Raw genomic sequence first — 27,065 nt, 5'->3', positions numbered from 1 at the left:
GCAGAGCAGTGAATATCTGAAACACTGAGTCATGCAATATTGTATTCACCCTAAAAAGCATTAAACAGAACAGCCAATCAGTTGCCATGGCAATACACCATATCTCATGCAAGTTCTTCCATACCACATCCATTTTTAGACAAACACATTTTGATCATAATAAAACATCACAAAACAAATCAAATTTTGCTCCGGTACAAATCAGTAACCATGGGAACATTCTCTAAACTCCATGCAATAACCTTCATGTGTACAGTAATATTCAAAATAATTATAACTCTAACAAACAGGCAATACTCTTCAAAACATGAAAACATGTCAGTAACAAACAACTTTCAATTACAAAAAAAATAAAACAGAACTTTAATCATCTTACCATCTGAAAGTATGGAAAAAGAGACAAACATACTTTGTTAAAACATCTGAGAGATTTAGTATTTAGACCTCAATAACTCTAAAACATTTTCCATGTCTTTAAAGAAAGTTTCTGTTTTGTCAGGACAATGTCTTTCCAGTGCTAGTACTGTATCAGAGCTAGGTAACACTGATTAATATTTTACACTAAGTGTATATTGCATAGTTTAAAAACTTTAATACTTTATTCTCTATATCACAACATATGCTTGCATGATATGTTAAATGGCATTATCATAGAATTTTGTCAAAACTAAAATGTAATTACAATTTTTTTAATCTCTTGTATTGTTAACTATCCCATTTGCATTTCTCTACCATGTGCAACAATACCAAATCTGTCTTTGGTCCATGTTCAAATCATTGCTGATGAAACAATTTACCTTTCATCAGGAAAAATGGTTTGTTATACATCCTTACCTATATTAAACATTACAACAATTTTCCACAAATACCACAACTTGTTATCATCCTGTGACAATGTCTATACAGATTCAGACACCCATTACAGTTTGTTTTTACGACTGAACAATATTTGTATACTTACTGTCAAGCGATGTGGGTATAACTTTCATAAAATACATTATATTAGGTTAAACTGAAGTATTCGTTATTTACAGCTGTTATATAACATGTTTTATCACATGTTTGACGTTGTGGGAGTGTAATAAAACCATTATATGAAAATACACTAGTGTAATAAAGCTTTGACGTCGACGTTGTTTACAATATAGGAGACCTTGGTCAAATTGATTTGTTTATTTATTTAAAGAAAGTAGAATTTTTGATGATTCGACGGGAAAAAATAACATGATAAAAAGAATATTACATTTGTGACTTTCCACATTGAATTTATTAAACTCATTGAATAAAATTGATAAAATGCTCGACAGCGCCTCGCATTTTATTATTTTATTCAACTTGTTTAATAAATTCAATATGAAAAGACACTCATGTAATATCCTCTCTGTCAAATTGAAAAAGTTTTTTTTCTGTTTTTGCTTTATACACTGTGAAATCATTTTATCTTATGGTTCCACGTTGTCTAAAATGACCATTTTGCGGGAACATAAATCCATGGATTTCAGATTAAAAGCAATAAGAATGCTATTTGTTTTGCTGAGAAATAATTTCATGGATTGACGAAACTGCAAAATCATGAAAAATACTCCCCCACAAATTTAAATATACATCACTTACCAGTAAATTGAAATGACATTAAAAAAATCTTAAATTTTAAAACTTATATGTACAAAAAAACAAAGCGTTTTAAAAATAATCTTCATATGGTGAGGCAAAATATAAGTATAAAATAATATTTAATATAACAAAAATTAGTGATGAATCATAAATAGTGTATTTAAACAATAATAATTAAGGTTTTGTGTCAACTTTATTGATATTACTTTTTTCTATCTTATACCCCAAAAACATACAAGATATGGTATTATTCTACTGATATCCCCAAACTTCTGAACCACAATTACAATACAATATTATTTAGCCTTACCAATTTTCTCCAGCTCTATCATTAAAATTATTGAAAATGAATATTAATTTTTCTTGCAAAGATTATGAAAATATCTATCAATTAAACATCATGCTGTCAATATTAACTGCTTTAAGAAATTATACTTTTTGTTTGATGAAATAAACTTCAAGTACACTGTACAATGTATATTAACTCTGCAGTGACTTCCATTAAAATTATAAAATAAACATTTTACACAGAAAAATTGTCCATAAATTTTAATGTATCATATTAATCTTATGCTTTCAAAATAACTGAGCCATGCCACGAGAAAACCAACATAGTGGCTTTGCGACCAGCATGGGTCCAGACCAGCCTGCGCATTAACGCAGTCTGGTCAGGATTCATGCTATTCGCTAACAGTTTCTCTAATTGCTATAGGCTTTGAAAGCGAACAGCATGGATCCTGACCAGACTGCGTGGATGCGCAGGCTGGTCTGGATCCATGCTGGTCGCAAAGCCACTATGTTGGTTTTCTCATGGTGCGGGTTAACTGTATTTTTGATAATTAACTTACAACTCAATAGTTAGATATATATATACTAAACATATTTATGACTTGAAACAACAGCTAGTGTGGACCTTACCCTCTGGCTCTAAATCCTCTTTTAACAGAAACAAATCAACTTGTTAAGTATCTTCAGTCACTCTAAATGCTGCTTTCAACAACATAATCATATATTAAAAAAAAAAAAAAAAAAAAAAAGTAAGTGTTGGTCAAGGGCCACAACTTGGTTGGGAAGACTTTTTCCATGGTCTAATATCATAAACTTGAATTTCGAGACCAGTCAGAAAACTACACTATTTGATTGGCTGTTTCTAAGCACACACTTGAAATTGACAAATGACAATGCCATATTCAGAGATTGTTCCCAAACTAAATTTTAAAATCACAGAGCTTAAAGTTGGCCAATGCTGATGTCAGCATTGTAGAAATGAAGTCTGCAACAAGTCTGACACCTGGAACAGACAACTAAAATAATACACCCATAATTCGCATGACTATACCTCACAGTATACTTATATGAGCCGTGCCATGGGAAAACCAACATAGTGGGTATGCGACCAGCATGGATCCAGACCAGCCTGCGCATCCGCGCAGTCTGGTCAGGCTCCATGCTGTTCGCTTTTAAAGCCTACTGGAATTGGAGAAACTGTTAGCGAACAGCATGGAGCCTGACCAGACTGCGCGGATGCGCAGGCTGGTCTGGATCCATGCTGGTCGCAAACCCACTATGTTGGTTTTCCCATGGCACGGCTCATATAACAGTACACTAATACTAGATATTCTTGCACCATTTGTACCTTCTTTTATCATACTGTTACTACTATAGAATGACTATTATGAGAGATGTTTACTATAATCTAAGTATGTAACCTCTTCTACTGCTATGTACTGTGCATGATTGTAGAAAATATATTTTGTGCATAAATATTCATAAAGTAATGGAAATCTAACTATACATGGGACTTAAATGAAGTTCAGTTTATTCAACTGTGTCATTATACATATAATCGAGGATTTAAAACAGTAATACAAACTTGACTCTTTCCTGTAAAATTATATGCCTTCTTCAGCCTCATTCTGACAGAAAAACCTATAGCAGTCACAGTTAAGTTTTTGTATTGAATTTTTTCTTAAATCAAACCAGCATTTTACATGAAAAACTGACAGAAATTGTTAGCTAAGGACCATAACACTGTCAACAATCAAATAAACATAACTTGGCTTGATCATGATCATTCCTACTCATTTCTTCTTGCTAGCATTTACCTAGAATTTTAGGACAATTTTAAAATCTGTATTGTACTTATATCAATTTTACCATCCAGCTACCAGTAACATTCTATTTCAAATGAACAGTGCCTTAATAGCATGATGGAATACATTGCATAGCTTTTCACACCACAATGCTTTTCTTTACTAATACTGTTAAAGATATCTGTCAGAATACGACCATAACCGCTTGTCATTTGTATTATTTGATGCTTATGAAAGTAATGTGTCACATGAAAAGCCTAATGGACAGGCCTGGGCATACATTTTTTGTGTAATACTGTCGCTTTACAGGGATTTTACTGTGCATTAGGAAATTGGTAAAGGAATTCCAAACCCAACATGCAATATATGTATAGAATGTACATGTATAGAGATAATATTGTAAGGAAAAAAGTACATTTTGCATTTAGACCTACCCATTCCAGCTGTACAAAATATACAAATTATGTGTATACAGTAAGTAACATGACACAAAAATTGTATTTTTCTGCTGAAAAATTGCTCGCTACAAATTGCTCGTTTTAGATGAAATAGTAACACAACTCTTCGAATATAAAATATAAGCTTTTAATGCTTTTCATACAATTTTTTCCTGATAAAAAAAAGACAAAAACACACACAAAACATTTTCAACAGCCTGATAATTTTTTAGAAATGTTTATGATCTTGTACAAACAATTTCACAGCAGATATATAGGGGTTTAATGGAACTTAACATATATATATATATTCACACCAGAAATCATAGAATAGAATACACACCACAGAAATGCACACATTGCCAAACATATCATTATAATTATGTTGGTTACATTTGACTGTTTTTGGAGGATAAGCATACAGTTTAAACTCAGTATCTTATCCGTCTTTGAGAAAGCAACATCATAGCACATAAAGAGGTAATCTTTCAGGAACTTGACTGACACAACTGGAGTCATGTTATGCTAAATTTGTCTTCATTTGAGTCAAAATACATAATGTATTGAAGGATTTTTGATAGGACCTGAAGATTTCTTTGAGAGTGCTAAAATTTTGAGATAAGCAAGGTTGGAGATACTGAGTTTCAACTAAAAATGTTTGTTTCAAAGACTACCAACCATTGATTGTTAATCAGAATTAAACAGAATGTCATGATGTATGAATGTTTAAATAAACTTATTAGAGAGATGAATATATGCTTTTCCGTTTGTTTTTTTCATAGTTCAAGTGCAATGGAAATGCATACACTAGTAATTCAGTAAAAAGTCATAAAAGTCTTTAAAAAAAAAGGAAAAAAAGGAAAAAGGATGAACAATTTTCAATGATTTAAGTTTCAGTTTTAAACTAAACTAATGCATATCACATCAAAACAGCAACGTGCCTTACTTCTCTACATGTCTCACATCATGTGCTTCTCATGTTCACCATGCCAAATTTCTATTCTACATCACCCTTGCAAACAATCACTGGACACTTTATTGTATCAAATTTTTCATAACAATATTTTCTCCTTTACTGGTATGATAAATTTCTACCATATCTCTAAACCATCTTTTTCCTTGGCACTGTATGTTGACCAAAAGAAGAAAAAGTTAAGGTTAATCCTTTTTTTAGATTCTAATGTTTCACAAAATGCACCACTCACCTTGTTTAAATGTCTGTTTAAGAAGAAGTGGTTCAAGAGATGGATCCAACTCTTCTCCAACGTTCTCCAGGAGAAGGGGATTACCGAACGTTATACAGTTCTCCAATGTTCTCATGTAGTCGGAGTCTGTCAGCTTGATCACCGATAGTTTAAATTCTTTCTCCATATTCTTCACCCATTTGTTAGCCTGACCTTGTGGATCAATCATCAGGGGCCTGAATTCATGATAATTATGATCAATATATGAAAATGTTGATTTCGTTTTTATGGAGCACCAATACAATCAGGTTATTTGACAATAAACAAGACACATCATTTACACTGAAACAAAAAATGAGGCATGAAATTAAAACTTTTGTATCAGCTTGAATCACAGAGATTGAGCAAAATAAAGTGTTCAGTTTTATTATTAGTCGCCTATGGGTAAGACAAGGGTTCCTATTCTTTTCACACACAAGTTGTCCGAGTCACATGGGACCTGTGCATGAAAAACAGTACTACAGTTTATTAGCATAATACATATAATACATAAGATGACAACATTGTTGAATTTATATTATCAAATATGAGGTTAGAAAAAAAACTCAGATGAATCTGTGAGAAAAGTAATCAATAATTATCAGAAGACATAAGGAAAATAGCCCAGATGAATTTATGAGAAACATAATGAATTGTTAGGAGGCAAGACAAATATTTCACAAAACAGGAGAAACATTACCTAGATGCATTTATGATACCTTTCAAGGATTTGAGTTGGGTAATTTTTTGCGTTTTGTGTAAGCAGTAAGTCCAAAATCAGAATTCTTAAAATGCTTAAACCGACTTAACAAACAAACTGAAAGTGATGGCTGTTTCATACTTTTACACAGGAACTGTATAACATATCCTTATTTGCTTTATTAAATCATCTTACCATCTTCTAGAGTTAGCAACAATCACACCATTATCAATGGAGAAAGCGTCTCTTGGCAGACCAAAGATGTTCCAAGCCTGGATCTTGATTGGTTCACCCAGACACTTACTGAGTGAAAACTCCTTGGAGCAAGGGATTTTCTTACTCTGAAATATAACATTGAACCATTTTGTATTAAGCATCAATGATCAACATAGGTGTTGTCGAACTTCTATAAAAAGAATAAGTGTCTGAATTCTCATTGGGGTATAAAATTTTTCATGCGAGGAAGCCATCCAGCTGGCTTTCTGAAGGCCAGTGGTTCTACCTAGGTGCCTGCCCATTCTTGAAAAAATGCCTAGATGGGCACCTGGGTTCTTCCCCCACCAACAAAAGCTGGAGAAGTGACCATAAGACTTAACTTGTGATAGCGTTACTCTACACTTAACAAATCCAAGCAAAAGAAAAATAAATTTTGTCATAAACTTTACATTATGTTTTAATGTCAATTCAAATTAATGTTCAAAATTCAAGTAATCTTCATATACTTACGGTACACTCATTCACCCAGTCGTGTGTAGCCCTTTCTCTAAATGCAGATGTGAAGGGTCCTAGGTAGGCGATGACGCCTGCTGAAATAAGAACATCTCCTGTAAGATTATCGTAAGTGTTCTGTAACAATTCTGCTGCTTTTGTCCATCTAGACTTTTCACCACCCAGTCCACCAATGAGTTTCTCTGCACGCACAAGTTTCTTGCCGCACAGATCAACCTGGAATTCAAGCTGTTCCTTTTTGTCAGTCATCTCTTTGAATGTTGCTTTCAAGTCTGCTAAACGTTTCTCAACAGCTGCTAACTCAGCACGTTTTGCATTTAAAGTTTTCATGGTAGAGCTAAGATCAGATTCAGCTTCTGCAAGACGTGCTTTCTTTGGAGCAACAACTTTAGCGACACGATCATAGATTTCCATCGCCATGATCCACTTACATAGACCTTCAGCAGCTGACGAGGCATTAGCAACTTTGCTTGGGTCAAATTCTGGATTACCAATGTATTCTTTCCGGATCTTCTGCATCACATGTGGCTGAAAACATACCAATAATGTGACTATTCTTGGCAGCATCAAAGTTTGTTTTGGATAAAATCATTGCCTGTATTTTTACCTCAATGCATTCCTGGATAACTATTTTCGCTATATTTGCCAGGCCCTACATCTCGCAAACATTAATCCTTGCATAAATATTCACCATTAACATAATTCAAATTAAAGTAGGATATCATTTTTACAATTTCGCGAATATTAAACCTCATGAACATACTCAAAATTCACGAAATTTTGACCCAGTGAAAATATGTGCTTTTATATATTCAATGTGTTTTGTATTTTTTTTCACCTTCCCTACATTTACAGGAATATTTTCCCTATAGTTCCTGGAATATGTTTCAAATACTTACAGGAATATTATCTTTGTCATACTCTTTTAGCATGCTGAGGAAACTCATATCGCCGAGGAGTTTCTTTGATGGTCCCCAGTAATCTAGAATCTTCTGTCCCGGTTTATCTGGATCATTTATCTTGTCTGGCTTAATATCCTTCATGACACAGACTGCAGACATGACAATCTTCACACCTGCTGGTGGATTTTTCATAGACTTCACAATGGTAATATCAGCTGGCTGTAATATACATGTCATATTTCTAGACACTTACATACAAAAATATAAACTACTGTATGTTGGGTGATATTTGCAATGGTGTTTTTTTCAGTAAAAATTGTGAATAAAGCAACAAGCAAATTCAGAGCACTCGTTAACACATAGCAGCATTATCTCCAACAGTCTACTGTAGATTAGCTATTTTTTGCAGAGGTTTTATCTTCACAAATATTCCCAAAAAATGTCATCGGCAGATTGAAAATATTTGTGAATATTAATCTACATAATGTCCTAAAACAAACACACGCGTTTTGCAAGTTGTTACGTCTATGAATGCGGCTACTAAATATGAAATCACTAAATAATGTCCACATAAAAATAACACATTCTTCAGTAATTGGCTACAAAGCATAAGTCCTTAATAACATGTATAGCTACAATTGATCAAATCACAAAATAAATTTGACATGAAAATCACCCAGTTTACGGTATTCTGCATTGAAAAAACATACATTACAACCAACTGAATGGGTAACTTTGATAAGTGAACATTTTCTTCAAATGATTAAATTCTCTTTCAAAATAGAAAAATTTCAAAAAGAATATAAGTACAAAAGGACAAGTTACCTTCAATGTGTTAAGAGCCGCTAAGGCTGCCTCAAGGGCAGGAATAGCTTCGGCAAGGTCAGCCTCACATTCGTCCTTCAATGCTTGAGCCTGAGCTGCCTGTTCATTGGCCACCTGTTCATCAGCCTTCACAAGCTTGCTGGTCGCTTCTACTTCTGCTGATTCTTTCTCTATGACAACCAACATTTTAGAATTCTCCTCTGCTGACACAACAAGCTGAGGTTGAAGTTCCTCAAGTTCCTTTTGCATGTCTGCGACCTTATAACAACAAACAAAATATTTCATACTACCGGACTACAGGATAAAAATATTGCATAACTGAAATAATTGCATTAATAAACATGATGTTTTTTTTTTTTGTGAAAAACATGTATATGTGTTTATGCCAAAAAACATTTTGACATATGACCTTGAATAAACATGTGTTGTCTTTATGACCCTTTAACTGACTCAAGGTCAACACAACAGATAAAGGATCTATTTGCAGAATATTGTGAACATATATTTTTATTGACACATGTGTAACAGGCATGCATTAAAAATCTTTTGTATCAACTAAACAATTTAATTTGTTTTTGGTGTTTCTAATCCACTTTATTGTAAGAAACAATTATATATCAGTAACTAACCCTTATCATGCAAGACACAATTGATTTTGCTTTTGCGACCAGTGTAGATCATGATCAGCCTGCACATCCATGTAGTCTAATCATAATCTGCAATAACTGCCATTAAGTCAGTATCTTTTTGGTAAGCACCACTTTTGACAGTTAATGGTCCTGTCTAAATTGAAAGATGAACAAGTTCATTATAGAAATTTAGCAGGGTAAGGGCTAATGTATTTACCTGACTGGCAGCAAAAGCCAGTTTCTCAAGACCAACAACGTATCTCCTCTTCGCTTTCAGGGTCTCGTCTTGTTTAGATCCAAGCAGTGTCTTGAAGGCATTGATCAATTCCAGGTACGATGTTGGCGTCACATAGTTATGCCGTCCCAATTCATTCAGGTAGGCTGTGGAAAGGGCAATGGTGCCCTGGTGGAAATGTTTGCAGATTTTAACAGTCTCCAGTTTCTGATCATCTTCTATATCCAGCTGTTCCAAGAATTTGTTTGCTACTCTTTCCAAGGCATCGTCAGGCCAAGCCTGTGATTAAATAAAGTACTTCAGTTTTAGTTTTTATTTAGTTTGGTTTAAAGTCACACACACAAACTTTAAATCCAATGGTTTCTGCTTTAAAGGTTATGGCAAGCCCAAGGTGCAACTCCAGGCATTATTTTAGGGTGAGTAAATAAAATCTGTAAAAAGATCCTTTGGAAGCAAAGAATGCAACCAAGAAGAATAATAGCAGACTCGGTTTGATTGAGTCTGTTCATGAGAGGTAATGAAATGTGCAACACCTCTCACGCCCCCTAGCACCGGCTTAAGCGGAACTCTATTTCACATATGTTGAATGGACTCCATGATCCCAAAGGACCAGAAAATATAACAACACTGAATCCAAGTACGGGGAGACATTTTACAGCCGCCATGCAGTGCTTAAAGATTGCTGTTGTGATAGTTAATAAAATCTGTAAAAAGATCCACCAACCTTTCTGCAAGGGTAGCTTCCTAAGATGAAAGAATACTACATCACCTGGACTTGCATTACTGTTCAGGTTAACAATATCCCCTATCACCCTCAAATGAATGTCATATTCTTAATAGCATTACATGTATCTGATAGCTTGATACTATGTTTGAAGCCGACAGATATAACTAGAGCTATCACTAAAGGTGATGAATGTATCCCCCGCATGCACTGACACAGTACATTGCAATCTGAAGCACACAAGATTGCATAATTATGTGGACTGTATGTATATAGACTGTATGTATACAGTATAGTAACAAAAAACAAAGTCCCATAACTATGCAGAATATTTATCTAAAAGAACGTAACATGCACCATGCACAACTAGGGTTGGTACTGATCACTTGTGTCAAGTTTCATTAAATTGTGTGCAAGGATTCGGAAGATTAGGCGCGCACAAGATTGCGTATGCAGACTGTATGTACATAGTATGTTAACAAGAAACTAAGTCCCATAACTCTGCAATTTTTGGTGTTGAAAGACCCTAACATGCCCCATACACAACTACTGTTGTTACTGATCCCTTGTGTGAAGTTTCATTAAATTGTGTCAAGGGGATGATGAGAGATGGTGCGCACAAGATTGTGTCTATGTATATAGTATAGTAACAAACAAGAGCTGTCGGAGGACAGCAACACTCGACTATTCAACAGCCTTGTCAATTGAATGAATACAAAAGTTGAAAAAGGGGCATAATTTTGTAAAATGCAAAGTAGAGTTATTGAACCTCTGTACTGCATGTCATATCATGACAGTGAACAAGTGTGTTAAGTTTCAATCCTTTCTAATTTGTGGATACTGAGATACCAGCTTACATACAAAAACTTAACAAAAAACTGCTAAGTCAAAGGGGCATAATTTTGTAAAAATGCCAAGTAGAGTTATGGGACCTTCACAGTGCATGTTAGATCATGACAGTGAACAAGTGTGTGAAGTTTCAATCCATTCCAATTAGTGGATACTGAGATATCAGATTACATACAAAAATTTAACCAAAAACTGCTAAGTCGAAAAAGGGGCATAATTTTGAAAAAAAAGAGAGTAGAGTTATGGGACTTGCTTAGTGCATGTCAGATCATGATAGTGAACAAGTATGTGAAGTTTCAATCCATTCCCACAAGTGGTTACTGAGTTACCAGCTTACATACAAAACCTTAACCAGAAATTTCTAAGTCGAAAAAGGGGCATAATTTTGTAAAAAAGCAAAATAGAGTTATGGAACCTGTGCAATGTAAGTCAGTTTGTCACAGTGAATAAGTGTGTGAAGTTTCAATCCATTCCCACAAGTGGTTACTGAGATACCAGCTTACATACAAAACCTTAACCAAAATCGGGACGCGGACGCCGACGCCGACGCATGGGCGAGTGCAATAGCTCACTATTCTATGAATAGTCGAGCTAAAAACAAAGTCCCGTTACTCTGCAAATTTTTTTCTGAAAGAACCTAACATGCCCCATGCACAACTACTGTTGTTACTGATCACTTGTGTGAAGTTTCATTAAATTGTGTCAAGGGGATGAGGACAAGATTGTGTCTATGTATATAGTAAAGTAACAAAAAACAAAGTCCCGTAACTCTGCAAAAAAAAATTTCTGAGAGAACCTAACGTGCCCCATGCACAACTACTGTTGTTACTGATCACTTGTGTGAAGTTTCATTAAATTGTGTCAAGGGGATGAGGAGAGATGGTGTGCACAAGATTGTGTCTATGTATATAGTATAGTAACAAAAAACAAAGTCCCATAACTCTGCAATTATTTTTCTGAAAGAACCTAACATGCCCCATGCACAACTACTGTTGTTACTGATCACTTGTGTGAAGTTTCATTAAATTGTGTCAAATGGATGAGGAGAGATGGTGCGCACAAGATTGTGTCTACGGACAGACGGACGGACAGATAGACAGAGAGACAACCTGAAACCAGTATTCACCCCCTTACAACTTTGTTGTCGGGAGTACAAAAAATGAGCATCATATTGTTCCATTAGTGTTAAAGAAGCTAAATACATTACTGTTTTTCTATGTGATTGTAAATGTATGCATAGTGAAAATTTACCTGGAACCAATCAATGGTACAGCAGTTGATAAGAGAAGGAAATTGACGCAGTCTGTTTCTGAAAGCATCTCCGATTGGACTGAATGCAATGATGATATGTAGGTTCTCCTTTACACGGTTCACAAAGAAGGCAAACATTGCCAGTGGAGAGAAATCATCACCACCTTTCCCTTCTGACTCCATCTGGGCCTGCATAGCTGGTCGTATACTCTAGATAAACAACACCAAAATACAATAGATACTCCATGTTTTGACAAATTCTGTTTTTATTCCATAATAGTACCCTCTCGTATTTTTTTTTTGGTTTTGCAGACAAATAATAGATAATTTACCAACTAGTTTGCAGTTTTCATTCTTACTTGAAAAATAAATACATGATGTACCTAGGATTCTAATTTCCTAAAAGAGAAAAGATCAGTTTCTAATGCTGTAGCTACAAGGTCCTTTTAGTATGACAACTCAAATTTCTACACTGCTTAAACCAAAATGTATTACCTCCATAATTTCTGATTTTTCATCAGCAGCAAATATGTTTGGAACTTCACCAGTGTTGAGCAAGTTATCAATGTCCTCGAGGAATGATTCTTCCTTGATTTGTGTATCTGTTATCAGGAACACCATGGTCTTGCCCGTTCCAGCTGTCTTTAACAAGTTCTAAAAGTAAAACAATGAATAAAAAATTATAAGACTAAGTCTCTTTAAGGAGAATTTTAATCACATTCTACAATCAGATATTACACCCAGACCTCCTGGTTTCTCTACCAGTATTCACATGTTTTCTGCAAGAAAACGGCAACTTCCACACAAGAATGAGCGGAGAGAGATAAGTGACTTGACATGAATCTCTTGGAACATCACAGACTGTAGGTAGTAGGCCCAGGAATGGAACTGGTACTCCTGAACTGGAAGCCTTAAGCTTATGCAGGAAGCATTTTAGCTGCAAGGCTGAATTGTCAATTTTAAGTCCCAGCAGCTTCAAAATTAAAACCAGACATACTAAAACCAAAAACCTGCGTAATATATTCTATGGTTTTCTTTGTTTATGTTGTTTTACTCAAGGCATATTTAAAACCCTGAAACTTGCATCCTCTCCCTCTTTTTAAGATTTTTTTTCCAGTTCTGGTATAGGGCATGCCAATATTCAGGTTAATAAAGTTTATCACTTGTTTCTTTCCATTTGTACAATGATGTTTGCTCAACAATGAATTCCACATAACAATGTGTAAGAAATAAATTTAAAAAGCTTTAATATTTAAAGCGATAAATATTCTCTCAGAATTCCTAAACTGAATGGACACTAGCAAGTATACGGACGAGTGTTATTTTATTCATGTCAGAATCTTTTTGTCCTGTTTTTTGCCTTTTCTTACATCTTTAATCAGACAAATACTACTGCAACATAAGACATAAAGTGAATACTTCAGCAGGGTGCTCAGTGAAAAAACATCTCAACAAAACTGAACAGTTACTTCCATACGTGTGATAGCAACATGACTGTACAGTTACACCTGTACATGTGATACACATTCATTTGTGTTCTTACGCTGAAACCTCAACATCTTGTATTACAGAAATCAATTCACCAAACAAATTGTTGGTAATTGAGCCTTTATAAGGTATTTGCTACAAGATGTAGGGTATAAATTCAACATTTAACAACAATTTTTTAGGACAAAGAAAAAATGTGTGTTTACAAAAAACTAAAGAATCTTTTCCAGGAAATGAGAGTATCTTTTTTTTTCATTGTTTCATCTTGTATTTTCATTAAAGCATACATGACAAACTTGATGAAATATCTAGAGAGATAAAATGATTATAACATACAACAAACTCCGCCTCTGTTCTTAAAAACTATCGATATCAATAAATCTTTCTTTCCTGCTTTTTTAATGAACACACACATTTTTTTTCTTTATCACAATGTTTGTTGGTGACAGTACAATTTTTGCCCTTTCATATGTATTGGCTTTTCTGGAAATATTTGTGAATATAAATGAATTTAAGCAGTGAATCTCCGATGAAGATACAAACATTCAAGAACAATTCAATGCATACTGTATTGTTTGCTTGTATTTCAGTTTCTCATTTTCAACAGTACTTCAGTTATATATAGCCACAAATCAACCTAACTTGTGTTCCTGTATTCTTTACAAATTCTTGACAAGTAACTCACAAAGTCTCCACAAATAGACATGAGAGACCTATTATTTGATAAATACTGTCTGAAGTCCTCATAAGAACTTAAGCCTCAGCCAGGAATCAAATGAGCCGTGCCATGAGAAAACCAACATAGTGGCTTTGCGACCAGCATGGATCCAGACCAGCCTGCGCATCCGCGCAGTCTGGTCAGGATCCATGCTGTTCGCTTTCAAACCCTATTGCAATTAGAGAAACCATTAGCGAACAGCATGGATCCTGACCAGACTTCGCAGATGCGCAGGCTGGTCTGGATCCATGCTGGTCGCAAACCCACTATGTTGGTTTTCTCATGGCGCGGCTCAAATATTGAACCTTTTGACTGGATGACTTAACCTCTACTACTGAGCTTAGTGGTTGGACTGGGTACATATCTACAATGACTATTTATGACTAAACTGAAAAGAATTATGTTGCTTGTGTAATCACCATTTACAAAACATGCACAATAAAGATTTAATATCTAAGAACCTAGCCTGTAGCTGGCTGTATCCATGACAAAACTTTCAATGTCTCATGGTAATATACTATATGCTCATTGCAATCTTTGACCTTAGTACTTACATAACAACCAGCTACAGACCAAGAAATGTTATCTCTACCTGTTCTGTTCCAGCTATTCTTACAACATTCTGTATGACATAACAGAAGTATAGAAATACAAATTTTACTGTATTAGGTATATAATAACTATTGTCATCTTAGGAACATTAAAACCAAGACACCAAATATTAACATTTAGTTAATATTGTTAAATGTTACCCAAAATAGTTGTTAATACAAAGGCAGGCACCTGAAAGCATTGTCTCAGCTATTTCTCAGATATAACCTCTTTTCTTGTAGTAAATGATAACTCCCCTACCATTACAATATATCAAGTTGAGGCATAAATGATTTTGTCAAGTCACCGGCCAACTGTTTAATGGAACATTAGAGGAACATCAGTTCCAGCAAGTGACTAAACACTTGACTTTCGTGTGGATGGCTTTAGTTGGGTAATACCTGTGAGTACTGACTTGCTACTTGGGATGGACCACTTTTGCACCAATAGACTGCTTGTCTATTGGCCAAACTCTTGATTGTTGGGCTGATAGTTCAAAGTTCTATGTAAAATTAGAGAGGGAAAATATGAACAAATTAGAGAGAAAACTGGAACTAAATTTTAGTACTGAACGTCAGGTCGAAAACCATCCTTCAGAAAAAAAGAAAAATTGTTAGTATTGAAACCTCATTACCTTTATATCTTCTCTCCATTCTGTTTTGCCATAATTCTTAGAGATTTCTGGTTGAAATAGGCCGTATCCTGCCATGGCTGTCGCCAGGCGTGTCAGGGACTGTCTTCCACTGCCACCTACACCGACCAGTAGTGCATTACCGCCAGGTACACGTAACACACGACTGATACGTGATAAATGCTCCAATACATATCTACAATCATGGTAACATACATATCAAATAGATGATGAATGTTCAATACAATCACGCATGTAAACAATACTTTTTGCTAGTTCTGCAACAGTTTTCCATTTCAGATTAAATTCTAAACTCACAAATGATTTATAAAAATTAGGCTTTATATATTTGGTAAAAAGTCCTAAATGTATTATCTAAGTAGGTTTTATGAATCAGGGAAGAAGTCTGAAGTATATTATCTAAGTACATGAAAGTGAAATGACTATGATAAGGAAATAATCAGGAAAAAAACCTACACTGTTTTGCAGTATGTGTAGATTATATTGTAAAAAGTGACTTTTTTAAGGATATTAAGCGAAAAATTATCAAATTTTTATATATTTTTGTTGAAGTTGCTTTGTGCACAAGCATATTTATAATATATACAAAATTGTACGTAGGCACTAACATATATTTTTTTTTTTTACTATACCTGAAGATGACAAGGTTCATTCTGTTCTTGTGTGTGTTGTTATATTCCTCGAGACATTGTTCGACGATCTGGTACATGTCATCAAGGGAACGAACTTCATCATACGCTCTCTCCTCGGCCTCCGCATCAGGATTCATGTAATCACCAAACATCAAGCTACGTAAATCTTCCTCTTTAATCTGTGAAAAACAATCAAGTAGTGAACTTCATACACATTATAAAAATATCGCTTATATATATTTTTTATTGATATATTATTACTATTGTTGGGTTTAACATTGCACTGACACAATTATAGGTCATATGGTGACTTTCCAGCTTTGATGGTGGAGGAAGACCCCAGGTGCCCATATGTGCATTATTTCATCATGAGCGGGCACCTGGGTAGAACCACCAACCTTCTGTAAGCCACCTTGATGGCTTCCTCATATGAAGAATTCAACGCCCAGAGTGAGGCTTGAACCCACAATGATGAGGGGCAAGTGATTTCAAGTCAGCGACCTTAACCACTCGGCCACAGAGGCCCCCTAGATACATTTTACCATATATCTATATATATATAGGTGCTTTCAATTTATATATACATACAATGATAGCCACTCTAGAGCCTAAAGTCAAGTTGTTTTAAGATAAAAAGTACATTGGGTATGTCTGAACTGTTTTTGTTCACAACCCTTGAAAGCCTCATAAAAAAAAAAAAACATATTGCCTACCTTTCCGCCATCTGGTACTAGATTTTCAAACAAGGAATCAAAGCTCTCCTTAAAGGTATCCTTGGTTGTTTTCTTCACAGCTCTGTAAAAAAAAAACATACTAGTTATTTTCAACAATTCAAAATAAATTCAAATGAAATTTATTTCAGAGTTGAAACAAGTTGAATAGAATTGCCCAATTTCATTACATCAGTAACCATTCACATTTTCATGTGTCTGACACTGCATCTTCAACTGTCTAGTACTGAATATAAAATATAATAATCTGGACTTTACTTACTCAAACAACCATTTCCTATCACTGTCATCAGTAAGACGGTCATAAAACACTCTCATTACTTCATGGACCCATAATCTGAAATATAAATTGTAATTTCTCAATCTGAGAATCAAAGTTCAAGACCATTTTTTCAATAGTACAAAGCTTTACAGTGCTTTTGATTCAATGCTCAAATCGGATAAAGTTATGATTTTGAAAAGAAAATTTCATTATCAAACTGTAAAGAACATGACTGGGCATTGCTAGACATATCAAAGGGAGGTAAGCAGAACTGTCAAATCTAGAAATCATTCCAGTTTGCAGATGAAATATTCAAATTAATTCTAAATTTCTGTGAGAATGGTACAAAATATACAAGGAAATAATGTTCCTGCCGACTTTTGTATAATTTATTTGTGCAGTAAATTTTACACAGAAGCACTATTTACTTTTATGCAATATTACTGCCTGTTGCATATACAGAAATTTCAGAGCCATTTTTGTGGTCACGCTGAAGAATACTATAAATCATTTTTAATGGGAATAAATTGTCTACTCATTTATTAAATCAAATCCAAATAAACAAAGAAAATTGCCACTGAATAAATCATTTCTAAAATCTGATATCCATGAATTCTTGGCTCGACTATATAACCACTTTGCCAAAAGAATAAGTTTATGCCAAAGAAATTAAGTGTTTCCATAATATAACAAAAAACCTTATTTGTGAATAAAAAAGAAACCCCTGAATAGCAGTTTCTGTTCATGAAAAAAATAAAACACTCTTAATTATCTTCCTTTCACTCATTGTAATTGTCAACAAATCACTTGTTCCCAGAAAGAAAACATTTTCATAACAATTGTTTATTACCTGACCATGACACGTTTATTCTCAACTTGTGGTTTCTTTATTAGACAGACACCAAGGATAATCCTGGAGAAATCACGTAAGTTAAACACGTAGTGAGACTTTGCTGGTGTCGGTAACAAATTAGCCATCGCCTCTTTATACATCACAGAGGTTGCCGCCACAACCTGGTTCCCGAGTGTGAAAAAGTCTGATGGGAATTCCTGGCCCTGAAATTTGGTATTTTCTTTTTATCATTTTACACATAAAGATAAATCTACATGGTCAGAGAGTAAAGAATTTCAGTATAAAAGTTGTAATCCAAAGAAATAAAACTATTGTTCAACATGCAATTTTATCAAACTAAACAAAAGCTATTGCATAGGAAAAAAAAGCTATTGCATAGGAGCATTATCTTGAGGGGTGTGCTGTTATCTGACGAAAGTTGCAACAGAAATCTTGAAAACTTATATTGCAATTTCTTAAAGTCAAAATAAAACTCTTATTTCAAAATGTAAATAATTTCACTGACCCTGAGGTATGTACTCATGATGACAGAGAAAATCTTGGTCATGGTTTCGTCATTGAATGGATTCATTCCGACGATGTTGAAATGTCTCAAGAACCTTGGTGTTACATCATTCCTACCACCACCTGGTGGACCCATCGCTGTGAAGAACTGGATATCTTGTAGCGTAATCTTAGATGTGTCCTTTAAGTCATACCTGAATAAAATATAGCTCAATTTTGAACAAACATTTTCATACAAATCAGTTTAAATAGGTGCCTATAAAAAGGGAAGTGATAAACTTTTATAATCAAATAAGAAACAGCCATATTAACATTTAAAGAGCTTTAACTTTGTATGAATAACTAAGGACTGACAACTTTAAATCGCTTTTTTAGACCTGTTATGCTATATGAACGCCACTGGAACAAATAATGTAACCAGTATCTCTTGCTTAATATGAACACCTTATGCTAGCAGCATTTACAAAACAGAAGAATTGTGATGAACAAAAACAAATTTACGTCTTTTTGTAGACGCTAAGTTTGAATGTATTGTGCTATTTTTCATGTTACAATATATTACATTATCAAATTTTGTTGGCAAGAGACATTTCATTTGACTTTACATTTGAACCAGTCTTACCGACCACTTGCCTCAAGCAGCCAGTCAACTAACTTCCCAAACTGACTTTTTGTTCTTTAAACTTGTCTTAAGCAACTAGACTGAGTCACTGTCCTGACTGGCAGCTTAAGACAAGTTTGACTGCATGTTTAGGATAGACAGGTAGAGTAGACCAAGGGGTGGTGTCACTTCAGAGGTCAAAACCTACCAGTTTCCATGATCTAGGTATTGTCTGAGAAGCTCAATCGGTGGCTGTGCACCATACACTTCCTTCTGTGGCATGTTCAAGTCATCAACAAATATGATTGCCCTTTTGCCCATCTGGGGACCGTAAACCCCTTTCCTTCTCTTATCAAGACGTGACATGATGATATTCTATGTAAAAATATGAGTCTTTTAATAGCATTATAACAAAAGAAATACTGTCTAGCTTAATTTTTTTTACATAAAGTGAAGAAATAATGTTTATATCTTGTTACACTTTATCTAATTTCAAAGTTCAATAAATGTACAGTGAACTAACTGTTACAAACAATTGGGGCTTTCCTCTATCATTTTTTTATAAATGAAATTAGTGAGGGTCATGACACAGTAATTAATTCACCTCTATTATTTTTTCCAATATGACAACTTTTTACAACCTGAGAAATCGTAACTACTGGCATTTTGGTGTAACTGTCATGAAGGGTGATTGGACTGAAATATACTACCGAGATGAATATAAATGAACAGTACCCTACCTGTGTCTGATTAGCGCTGGTCTGAGCAGAGAAATTAACAAAGGCTGGTAGAAACTTCTCTTTAGGAAGGTCGTGCATCAATTTGTCCTGTACATATACTGATTTGCCTGTTCCTGTTGGCCCCACAAACAAAAGTGGTCTGAAAATAAAAGCCATGAAAACCTGAGGACTGAACAACAACAGCACTAATCGATTAAATTTTTTGTGTACATCTCAAAATATCTATTTCTTATGAAGCAAAACTTACACCCCCACTAACCCCATGTTACAACATGAAGCAAAGTAATGTAAAAGAACAGTGAAGAAATAATGATAACAATGAAACTGAAAATGGAAGAACATAACAAAATTATCCAAGACTTTCAATGAATAAAAATAATGACAATGAAATGGCAACAAAGTTCAACTGTTCTTATCCTAGTAGTTATTTTAAGAGAAATTGTTTCTTAAATACAGAAAACAGAATAGCTGATGGAAAATAGGTGAAAAATTACAAAAGGATTTGTAAATTTATACACATGCTCAAAGGGCCATTTTCAAATATATGCCTAAACTGAACTGAAAAATACAACGAAACCTAAATGAAAGCATGTGGGATTTGAAACCCCAGTTGGGTTATCAATTTCAGTCTGAAATGTTGACTTCATGCTTTTCCATAGATTTGGTTGATGAAAACCCTAGCTGATTCTAAAATGAACAGAAATGATTCAAACTCTGTTACAGTTTGGCACATATGTGAAATGGCCTTGATTATTTTTCTGCCTGACTCTATGAATTCCAGTGCATACAGGATATTACATGAGTGTCTTTTCATATATCAAACTTATTGAACGAGTTGAATAAAACAATAAAATGCGAGGCTCTGCCAAACATTTTATCAATTTCATTAATATTACTAATGAGCTGAATAAATTCAATGTGGAAAGAAACAAATGTAATATTCTTTTTATCACATGTAAGTTTTTCCTGCTGAAACATGTTAACTTTTTTCTTTCTTTCCATATCATTAACCAAGTGAATTTGACCAAACTGTCTCCTACGCTTAAAATGATGTCAACGTCAAAGCTTTATTACAAAAGTTTAATACCGAAAGTATGTAATGGCTTTATTTCACTCCCGTGACATCAAACAGGTGATAACTGATATACAGACATGCAAAAACCATAAATAAGATGTTATTTTCCTTATTTCAAGAAAATATACAAGATCTACTGAAGTATATGAAAAGTATATACAAAATAAGCTGCACCATACACCCAAGTTTGTAGAATATGCACATGCAAACATTTCAGGCCAACAACTACCATTTGGAAAAATGTGTAGAAAATTCATAGTGGTTTCTTTCAAAAATACAGAAATTTTGCCGTAAACAATCTTGTTTTCTGTTTTAAGTTTAAATTCTAACTATGTACTTTAATGAATTGCCTTGGATTACTAAATAAAGAGTAAGTTTTATACTACTTTCAATCTAACCCTTACCCTGCTAAATTTCTACAATGAACTTGTCCATCTTACAATTTTGACAGTACCATTAACTGTTAAAAGGGGTGCTTACCAAAAAGACACTGATTGAATAACGAACAGTGCAGATCATGATCAGACTGCATGGATATGCAGGGTGATCATGATCGATCTACACTGGTCACAAAGGCAGAATCAATTGTGTCCAGCTTGGTAAGGGTTAAGTATAGTAGCAATATGAGATTACATTTAAGAAGTGCTGTTAAAGGCATAATAAATCTGACATATCTAAATAAAGGAAATGTATATGGTTCCCAAAATTATAGTACAGTAACTGGTTGACAGCCTGATATTGTGCATGTTGTATTATTGTTGGCATATTGTGAAATAGACCTCATGGGTGAAATGTGAAATAATCAATTATTTCTATGATCAGATATGTTAGAATTTTATTGATTTTGTGTGACATGAGAACATTCTTGAGACACCAAGAAAGTTTTAAATGAACTGTAGATTATACCAAAAACGGAACTGAATCAAATTCAAGTTATTTTTGAAGATTAGGCTAATATTAAAAGATATAAAGCGACTCCCGCTATGTTTATGAAAACAAATTACTGTTTCAGTAAGTGAGGAACTCCCAAGGTTTAGAAACCAAAACTGCTCAATTCAAAAGGAACTGATACAATACAAATTGTTGTTTCAATTTTATACGATTCAAATATGTTTAACTTTGGTATTTCTTTTAACACTCTATCAAAGTTTAAAATGAGGGCTATTTAAACCCATAGGGTCTTTTTTCACATCATGCATATGTAAAAAGTATTAGGTATAATGTACCAAGTACAAATTGCAAAGAAAACTTATCTACATATTTGAAAGTGCATTATGATAATATATCAAGGTACAATAACATTTGTATAAGCATGTTTATACACTTTGCATGTATTTACCTATGTTTTCCACCACTAAAATAGTGATAATTCATATATTTTAACAGCCAGAACAGACAGTGATAATTCTTTTGTTTTAAATTCTAGAAAATGTTACAAGTGAAACATTATAACAGCTAGAACACTGATAATTCATTTGCCTTTTGTCATAACATATTAGCTGCAGCATGAGAAAACCTACATATTGCGTTTGTGACCAGCATGGATCCAGACAAGGTCAGGATCCATGCTGTTTGCTTTCAAAGCCTACTGTAAATAGAGAAACGATTAGCGAACAGCATGGATCCTGACCAGACTGCATGGATGCGCAGACTGGTCTGGATCCATGCTTGTTGCAAATGCACTATGTTGGTTTTCTCATGGTGCGACTCAATTATACTCATTCATCTTATGGATTCAGATATTTCATTGAAAATCATTTAAAAACTCTTCAACTGACTCCACAGCCCACTGCTAAAACTCTGGTGTGAAGATCATTTTCAGTTTTCCTGGGCATGAGTTCAAAACCAAGCTGGGGAACTATATTTTCTATGTGTGACAGAACATCAAGTTTTACTTTATGACATTCGTACAGCAAGTTTGTGCTACCATGCAACTTCTAAAAGAGCAAACACTCCTGGGCAGACTGAAATGTGTTTGTTGTACAGAGGTTGTTGCTCTGAAGAGGATATTTTACACAGAAACTTGTAAAATTGGAATTTAAAGAAAATAACTGTATTTGCAGAGAGAAATTTGTTTCTAAGAGGAGCTGTTAATGTATGTTATACTGCACTTTGTTACCTGGAATGATCAATACAGAGCTCCATGAGGAACCTATATCTTGCTGTATCCATGGTGGGAACCAGCATCTGTCTGATATTTTTTGTCTTTGGTTCCACTCCTTTCAATAACTCGTTCCAATGTTTCCAGTTTCCTCTGGCTTTTTGCTGTGAAAAAGACACATTATGTATAAATAGTCTTCCTAATTGGACATATATTTCAGGTCAGATGCTATGTAAACTAGAGCTGCTTCTGAGAAAAGCGCATGTCTCCGAATCATCTAGATTGGTGTTTCTTCTCAATTATGTATCTGAGTCAACCACGCACCAAGACCTGTATCACTGGCATCAGTATTTTTGGTAATTCAAGGGCCATAATTCCGAAGTGCCTATGTCAATTTGGCTACTTACCAAACTTGGCCGAGGACTTATTGGCAAACACATTTTGTTCAAGTTTGGTGAAGATCGGATGAGAACTGTTCGACTTAGAGAGCGGATAAGATTTGTGACAGACACACACACACAGACAGACAGGAGTAAATCAATACGTCTCCCACCACAGTGGTGTGGGAGACATAATAAACAGATGTATACTTTGAAAGAATTTGACATAACGGCTTACTTTTTTCATTTATTCAATCCCCAATCCCAAAAAGTATTCTTCTCACCCCCACTTTCCAACCTTGACAAAACTTGATGCAATTTGGATCCATCCACTTAACATAAAAAAAAAAATGTTCAGTAACTGGTCAAAGTCCCCAACCCCTACTTAAAGGTGAAATGTCAATGTAACAAAATTACAAGAAGTAATTATAATAGTATACGAGTAATATAAAATATGCTGAAAGGCAAATATGATACCAGCCAAACTAAAATCACATGGTTTCTGGTAGCATTCTCTGAAATGGAACCATATGAGAACATACCATGATATGGTTTACAATACAAGCTATACAAGAAGATATATATACAAGTACCACAAGCAATACATACAAGGACCATACTGAACACTGTGTCCTACCTTCCCATCTCCATGCTCACACTATAATCATCATCACAAATAATAGTATATCAATTTTTAACATTTTCTGCACAAATCTTAAATAACATCTCAAGGCTATATATCAATAGATTTCATCAGTTTGAAATCAACGATAACTTTAGAGAGGTATCTTTACTACTACCTACAGACAAAAAATTGTAACAGTCCGTGAAATCAAACTAAATCCCAAGAAATATCTTCAATTCCTATTCCTCTTAAATTAAGAATTTGAAATTCACAAATTCATATCCCCACGAAATAGCTGTTTTGGTACAAACCAAACAATTTAGTGCCCAAGAAATTGAATGATTTCACAGTAAATTTATCAACCTTTACCCTGCTAAATTTCTAAACTGGACTGGTCCATCATTCAATTTGGGCAGAACCACTTATTATTCGAAGTGGTTTTCACTGAAAATTTACTGACTGAATAGCGAACAGTGCAGACCATGATCAGCCTAAAGGCAAAATCGCTTGCCACCAGCAGGCTAAAGGTTAATAAATACTTCTTTTTCAAACAAAGTAACATGCTTGAATGAAAAAAAAGAAAACTTAATAAATTAAAAATTAAACCCCTTAAACTCTCATATTATGATGTACAACAGAAAGTATGCCCCTTTCAGCATACATGTAAGTAAATACAAGGAAATTCATTGATGCAAGCATCAAAGACGCCGCCAAGTGTTGTGCCTGAAGTACGTTTATTGCAATAAGAGAAATCACCTAATCATTACTTTATTAGTCTGACCGGCTACAAATTATCAACATTAGCACATGAAACAACATATGTTATAAACTGTTTAAAACGTGAAGAATAAACATGATAGAAAGGTATAACCATGCAATACAAATCCTCTGCTTGCAAAAACATTGACATTTCGAGTAGGTAGTCCCTTTACATACAAAATTAAAGTTATTATTTAACTAAGACCAGCACCTGTGAAATCTTATATACAGGAGCGTGTGTATGAAGTTTCACAGAAATGCAGTTTGTTGGAAAATGAGGTTATGTTAAAAGATAATTATTTCAAAGTTGTGGTTCACAGAAACCATTATTTTATTATCATGTAATGTAATGAGTGTTTTCTATTCATTGATGAAGTTTCATAGACCTTAGTCACCTACATTATAGATTTCAGAATGCAGATTATACACAGCATTTTACTGTTTCCGTTGCCAAAACAACTAAAAATTTTGTCCAAGAAAAGAATGACGTAACATGAGTAATCTCTATATTGCCCCTATTCACAAAGCATGAATCTTTCTTGTATACTTTTGGAATATCATAGAATTCATTTTTTTTCCGGACGAACGATTAACTTGAAGTCCTCTTTGAACCGTAAATAAGACAAAAGGTTAAAAATAAGTTAACAGCGACACTTCCTCAGTTCATTTCAACATATATATATACTTATTGATTCCTTTATTTAATTTGTTAATACGTTTTACAATGGATTTTGTGCAGGCAAAGTGTAATTTTCCGTATTTTTATTTTTTAATATTCTCTTCGAAGTTTTCTGAAATGGTATTGTAAAATACATGAATGCTCACTTGTCCGCAATTCACACATTGCGGTATATCTGTGGTGTGTTCTATTAATAGAAAATGAGATAGGTAAGTAGGTCATGCTAAGATCAGAAATAGGAAAACTTGACTTACAGAGTAACCTCCCTTATCAATAAATCGGATCAACATTTTGACGAAATTGTAAATAAAAAATTCTTTTCTGTTCTACAAGTAAGGAGAGGAAAGACAGATAACATTGTTTTATATCACATAATAAGTTACATTACATACATTTTTTTTATTTTCTTTTTGCCATTTTTTGTTTATTCACTAAAATCTATTGTGCATTATCGTTGGTCATTTTAAAAACTATTCACTGTGTTCAGTTTATCACTCCGAAACTATTCATTATCATCTTTACTACAGGGTCCGAAATAAAAGTGTATCCCATATACTCGATGCCGCCTCCTGGGCGGCGTCGAATAAGTTTGACTAATGAAATATCACCTGATAGCATGCCCCTTTAAGCTTACAGGTAAGTAATTATAGCTTGAACTAGGTTTATAGGTAGCTTGTTACGCTTAAATTTATACATACCTCAAAGTACATATCATAGATGGAAGTTTCTGCTGGCAATGGTACTTCAAATTTGCCAAGTGCTTTAGGAATAGGATTTTTCTCATCTTTTCCACTAATAAAATCCTTGAAGAATGCATCAAACTTGTGTCTGCCATCAACGTCTACGACAGCTCCAATAGACCAAGGGATAGAAAACTGTACTACATTCTGAAATGTAAATATTTCAAACAGATCTGTTGAGGAAGTATTATTCAGACATATCAATGTACAGAGAAAAATTATGTTAATACTGTTCAGTAGTTTCAAAGTCAAACCATGACCTCCAGCATTGATCTTTAGGGAAGTGGGGGGGGGGGGGGGGGGGGGGGGGGCGAGTCAGAGTCACGCCTATACAAATTAGGGTCATATAGCAACACAGTTTTTGATGGTGAAGGAGGCATGGACAGGCACCTGGATTGAACCACCAAATGTCCATAACCAAGTGAATGGTTTCCTCACATAAATTCTAAGTGAGGTATGAACCCACATCGGTGAGGGCCAAGTGATTAAAGTGAAAAAAAAATTCTAAAGAGTTCTATTTTTACATTTAGTTAAGAAATTTTTTAATGAAATATAAAAGCTGGCTTACAATGACCCAGGTCCTCAGTGATTTGTTGTGCTCAAGATCCGGTGAACTGAGTGCCTCTGCTAGCAACATGTCAATCAAGTACATCAGTGATCGTACTGCATTGGATGGTTTTGATGGTATGTACTCCTACAAAGACAAATAAGAGAGAAAAATGA

The 27,065-nt window shown here is 34.3% G+C and overlaps 1 protein-coding gene across 3 annotated transcripts in view; it reads right to left on the bottom strand.

The window, feature by feature from the left end:
- The window catches only part of LOC123528657 (dynein axonemal heavy chain 12-like), an 89,078-nt gene that overhangs the window by 21,756 nt on the left and 40,257 nt on the right, over nucleotides 1-27,065 (bottom strand). For all 3 annotated transcript variants that reach the window (XM_053521946.1, XM_053521947.1, XM_053521945.1), the window contains exons 29-47: nucleotides 26,911-27,036; nucleotides 26,301-26,489; nucleotides 23,178-23,323; nucleotides 19,984-20,122; nucleotides 19,452-19,618; nucleotides 18,644-18,836; nucleotides 18,136-18,341; nucleotides 17,286-17,360; nucleotides 17,006-17,087; nucleotides 16,293-16,471; nucleotides 15,643-15,835; nucleotides 12,707-12,865; nucleotides 12,212-12,421; nucleotides 9,370-9,666; nucleotides 8,524-8,781; nucleotides 7,696-7,917; nucleotides 6,794-7,324; nucleotides 6,263-6,408; nucleotides 5,350-5,564 (exon numbers count right to left, since the gene is read on the bottom strand). In XM_053521946.1, coding sequence (XP_053377921.1) covers nucleotides 5,350-5,564; nucleotides 6,263-6,408; nucleotides 6,794-7,324; nucleotides 7,696-7,917; nucleotides 8,524-8,781; nucleotides 9,370-9,666; nucleotides 12,212-12,421; nucleotides 12,707-12,865; nucleotides 15,643-15,835; nucleotides 16,293-16,471; nucleotides 17,006-17,087; nucleotides 17,286-17,360; nucleotides 18,136-18,341; nucleotides 18,644-18,836; nucleotides 19,452-19,618; nucleotides 19,984-20,122; nucleotides 23,178-23,323; nucleotides 26,301-26,489; nucleotides 26,911-27,036 — 3,733 coding nt within the window. The remainder of the gene's footprint in view (nucleotides 1-5,349; nucleotides 5,565-6,262; nucleotides 6,409-6,793; nucleotides 7,325-7,695; nucleotides 7,918-8,523; nucleotides 8,782-9,369; nucleotides 9,667-12,211; nucleotides 12,422-12,706; nucleotides 12,866-15,642; nucleotides 15,836-16,292; nucleotides 16,472-17,005; nucleotides 17,088-17,285; nucleotides 17,361-18,135; nucleotides 18,342-18,643; nucleotides 18,837-19,451; nucleotides 19,619-19,983; nucleotides 20,123-23,177; nucleotides 23,324-26,300; nucleotides 26,490-26,910; nucleotides 27,037-27,065) is intronic.

The sequence above is a fragment of the Mercenaria mercenaria genome, chromosome 13, assembly GCF_021730395.1.
Source record: "Mercenaria mercenaria strain notata chromosome 13, MADL_Memer_1, whole genome shotgun sequence".
Lineage (NCBI taxonomy): Eukaryota > Metazoa > Mollusca > Bivalvia > Venerida > Veneridae > Mercenaria > Mercenaria mercenaria.
This window is presented reverse-complemented; position numbering and strand designations above follow the sequence as displayed.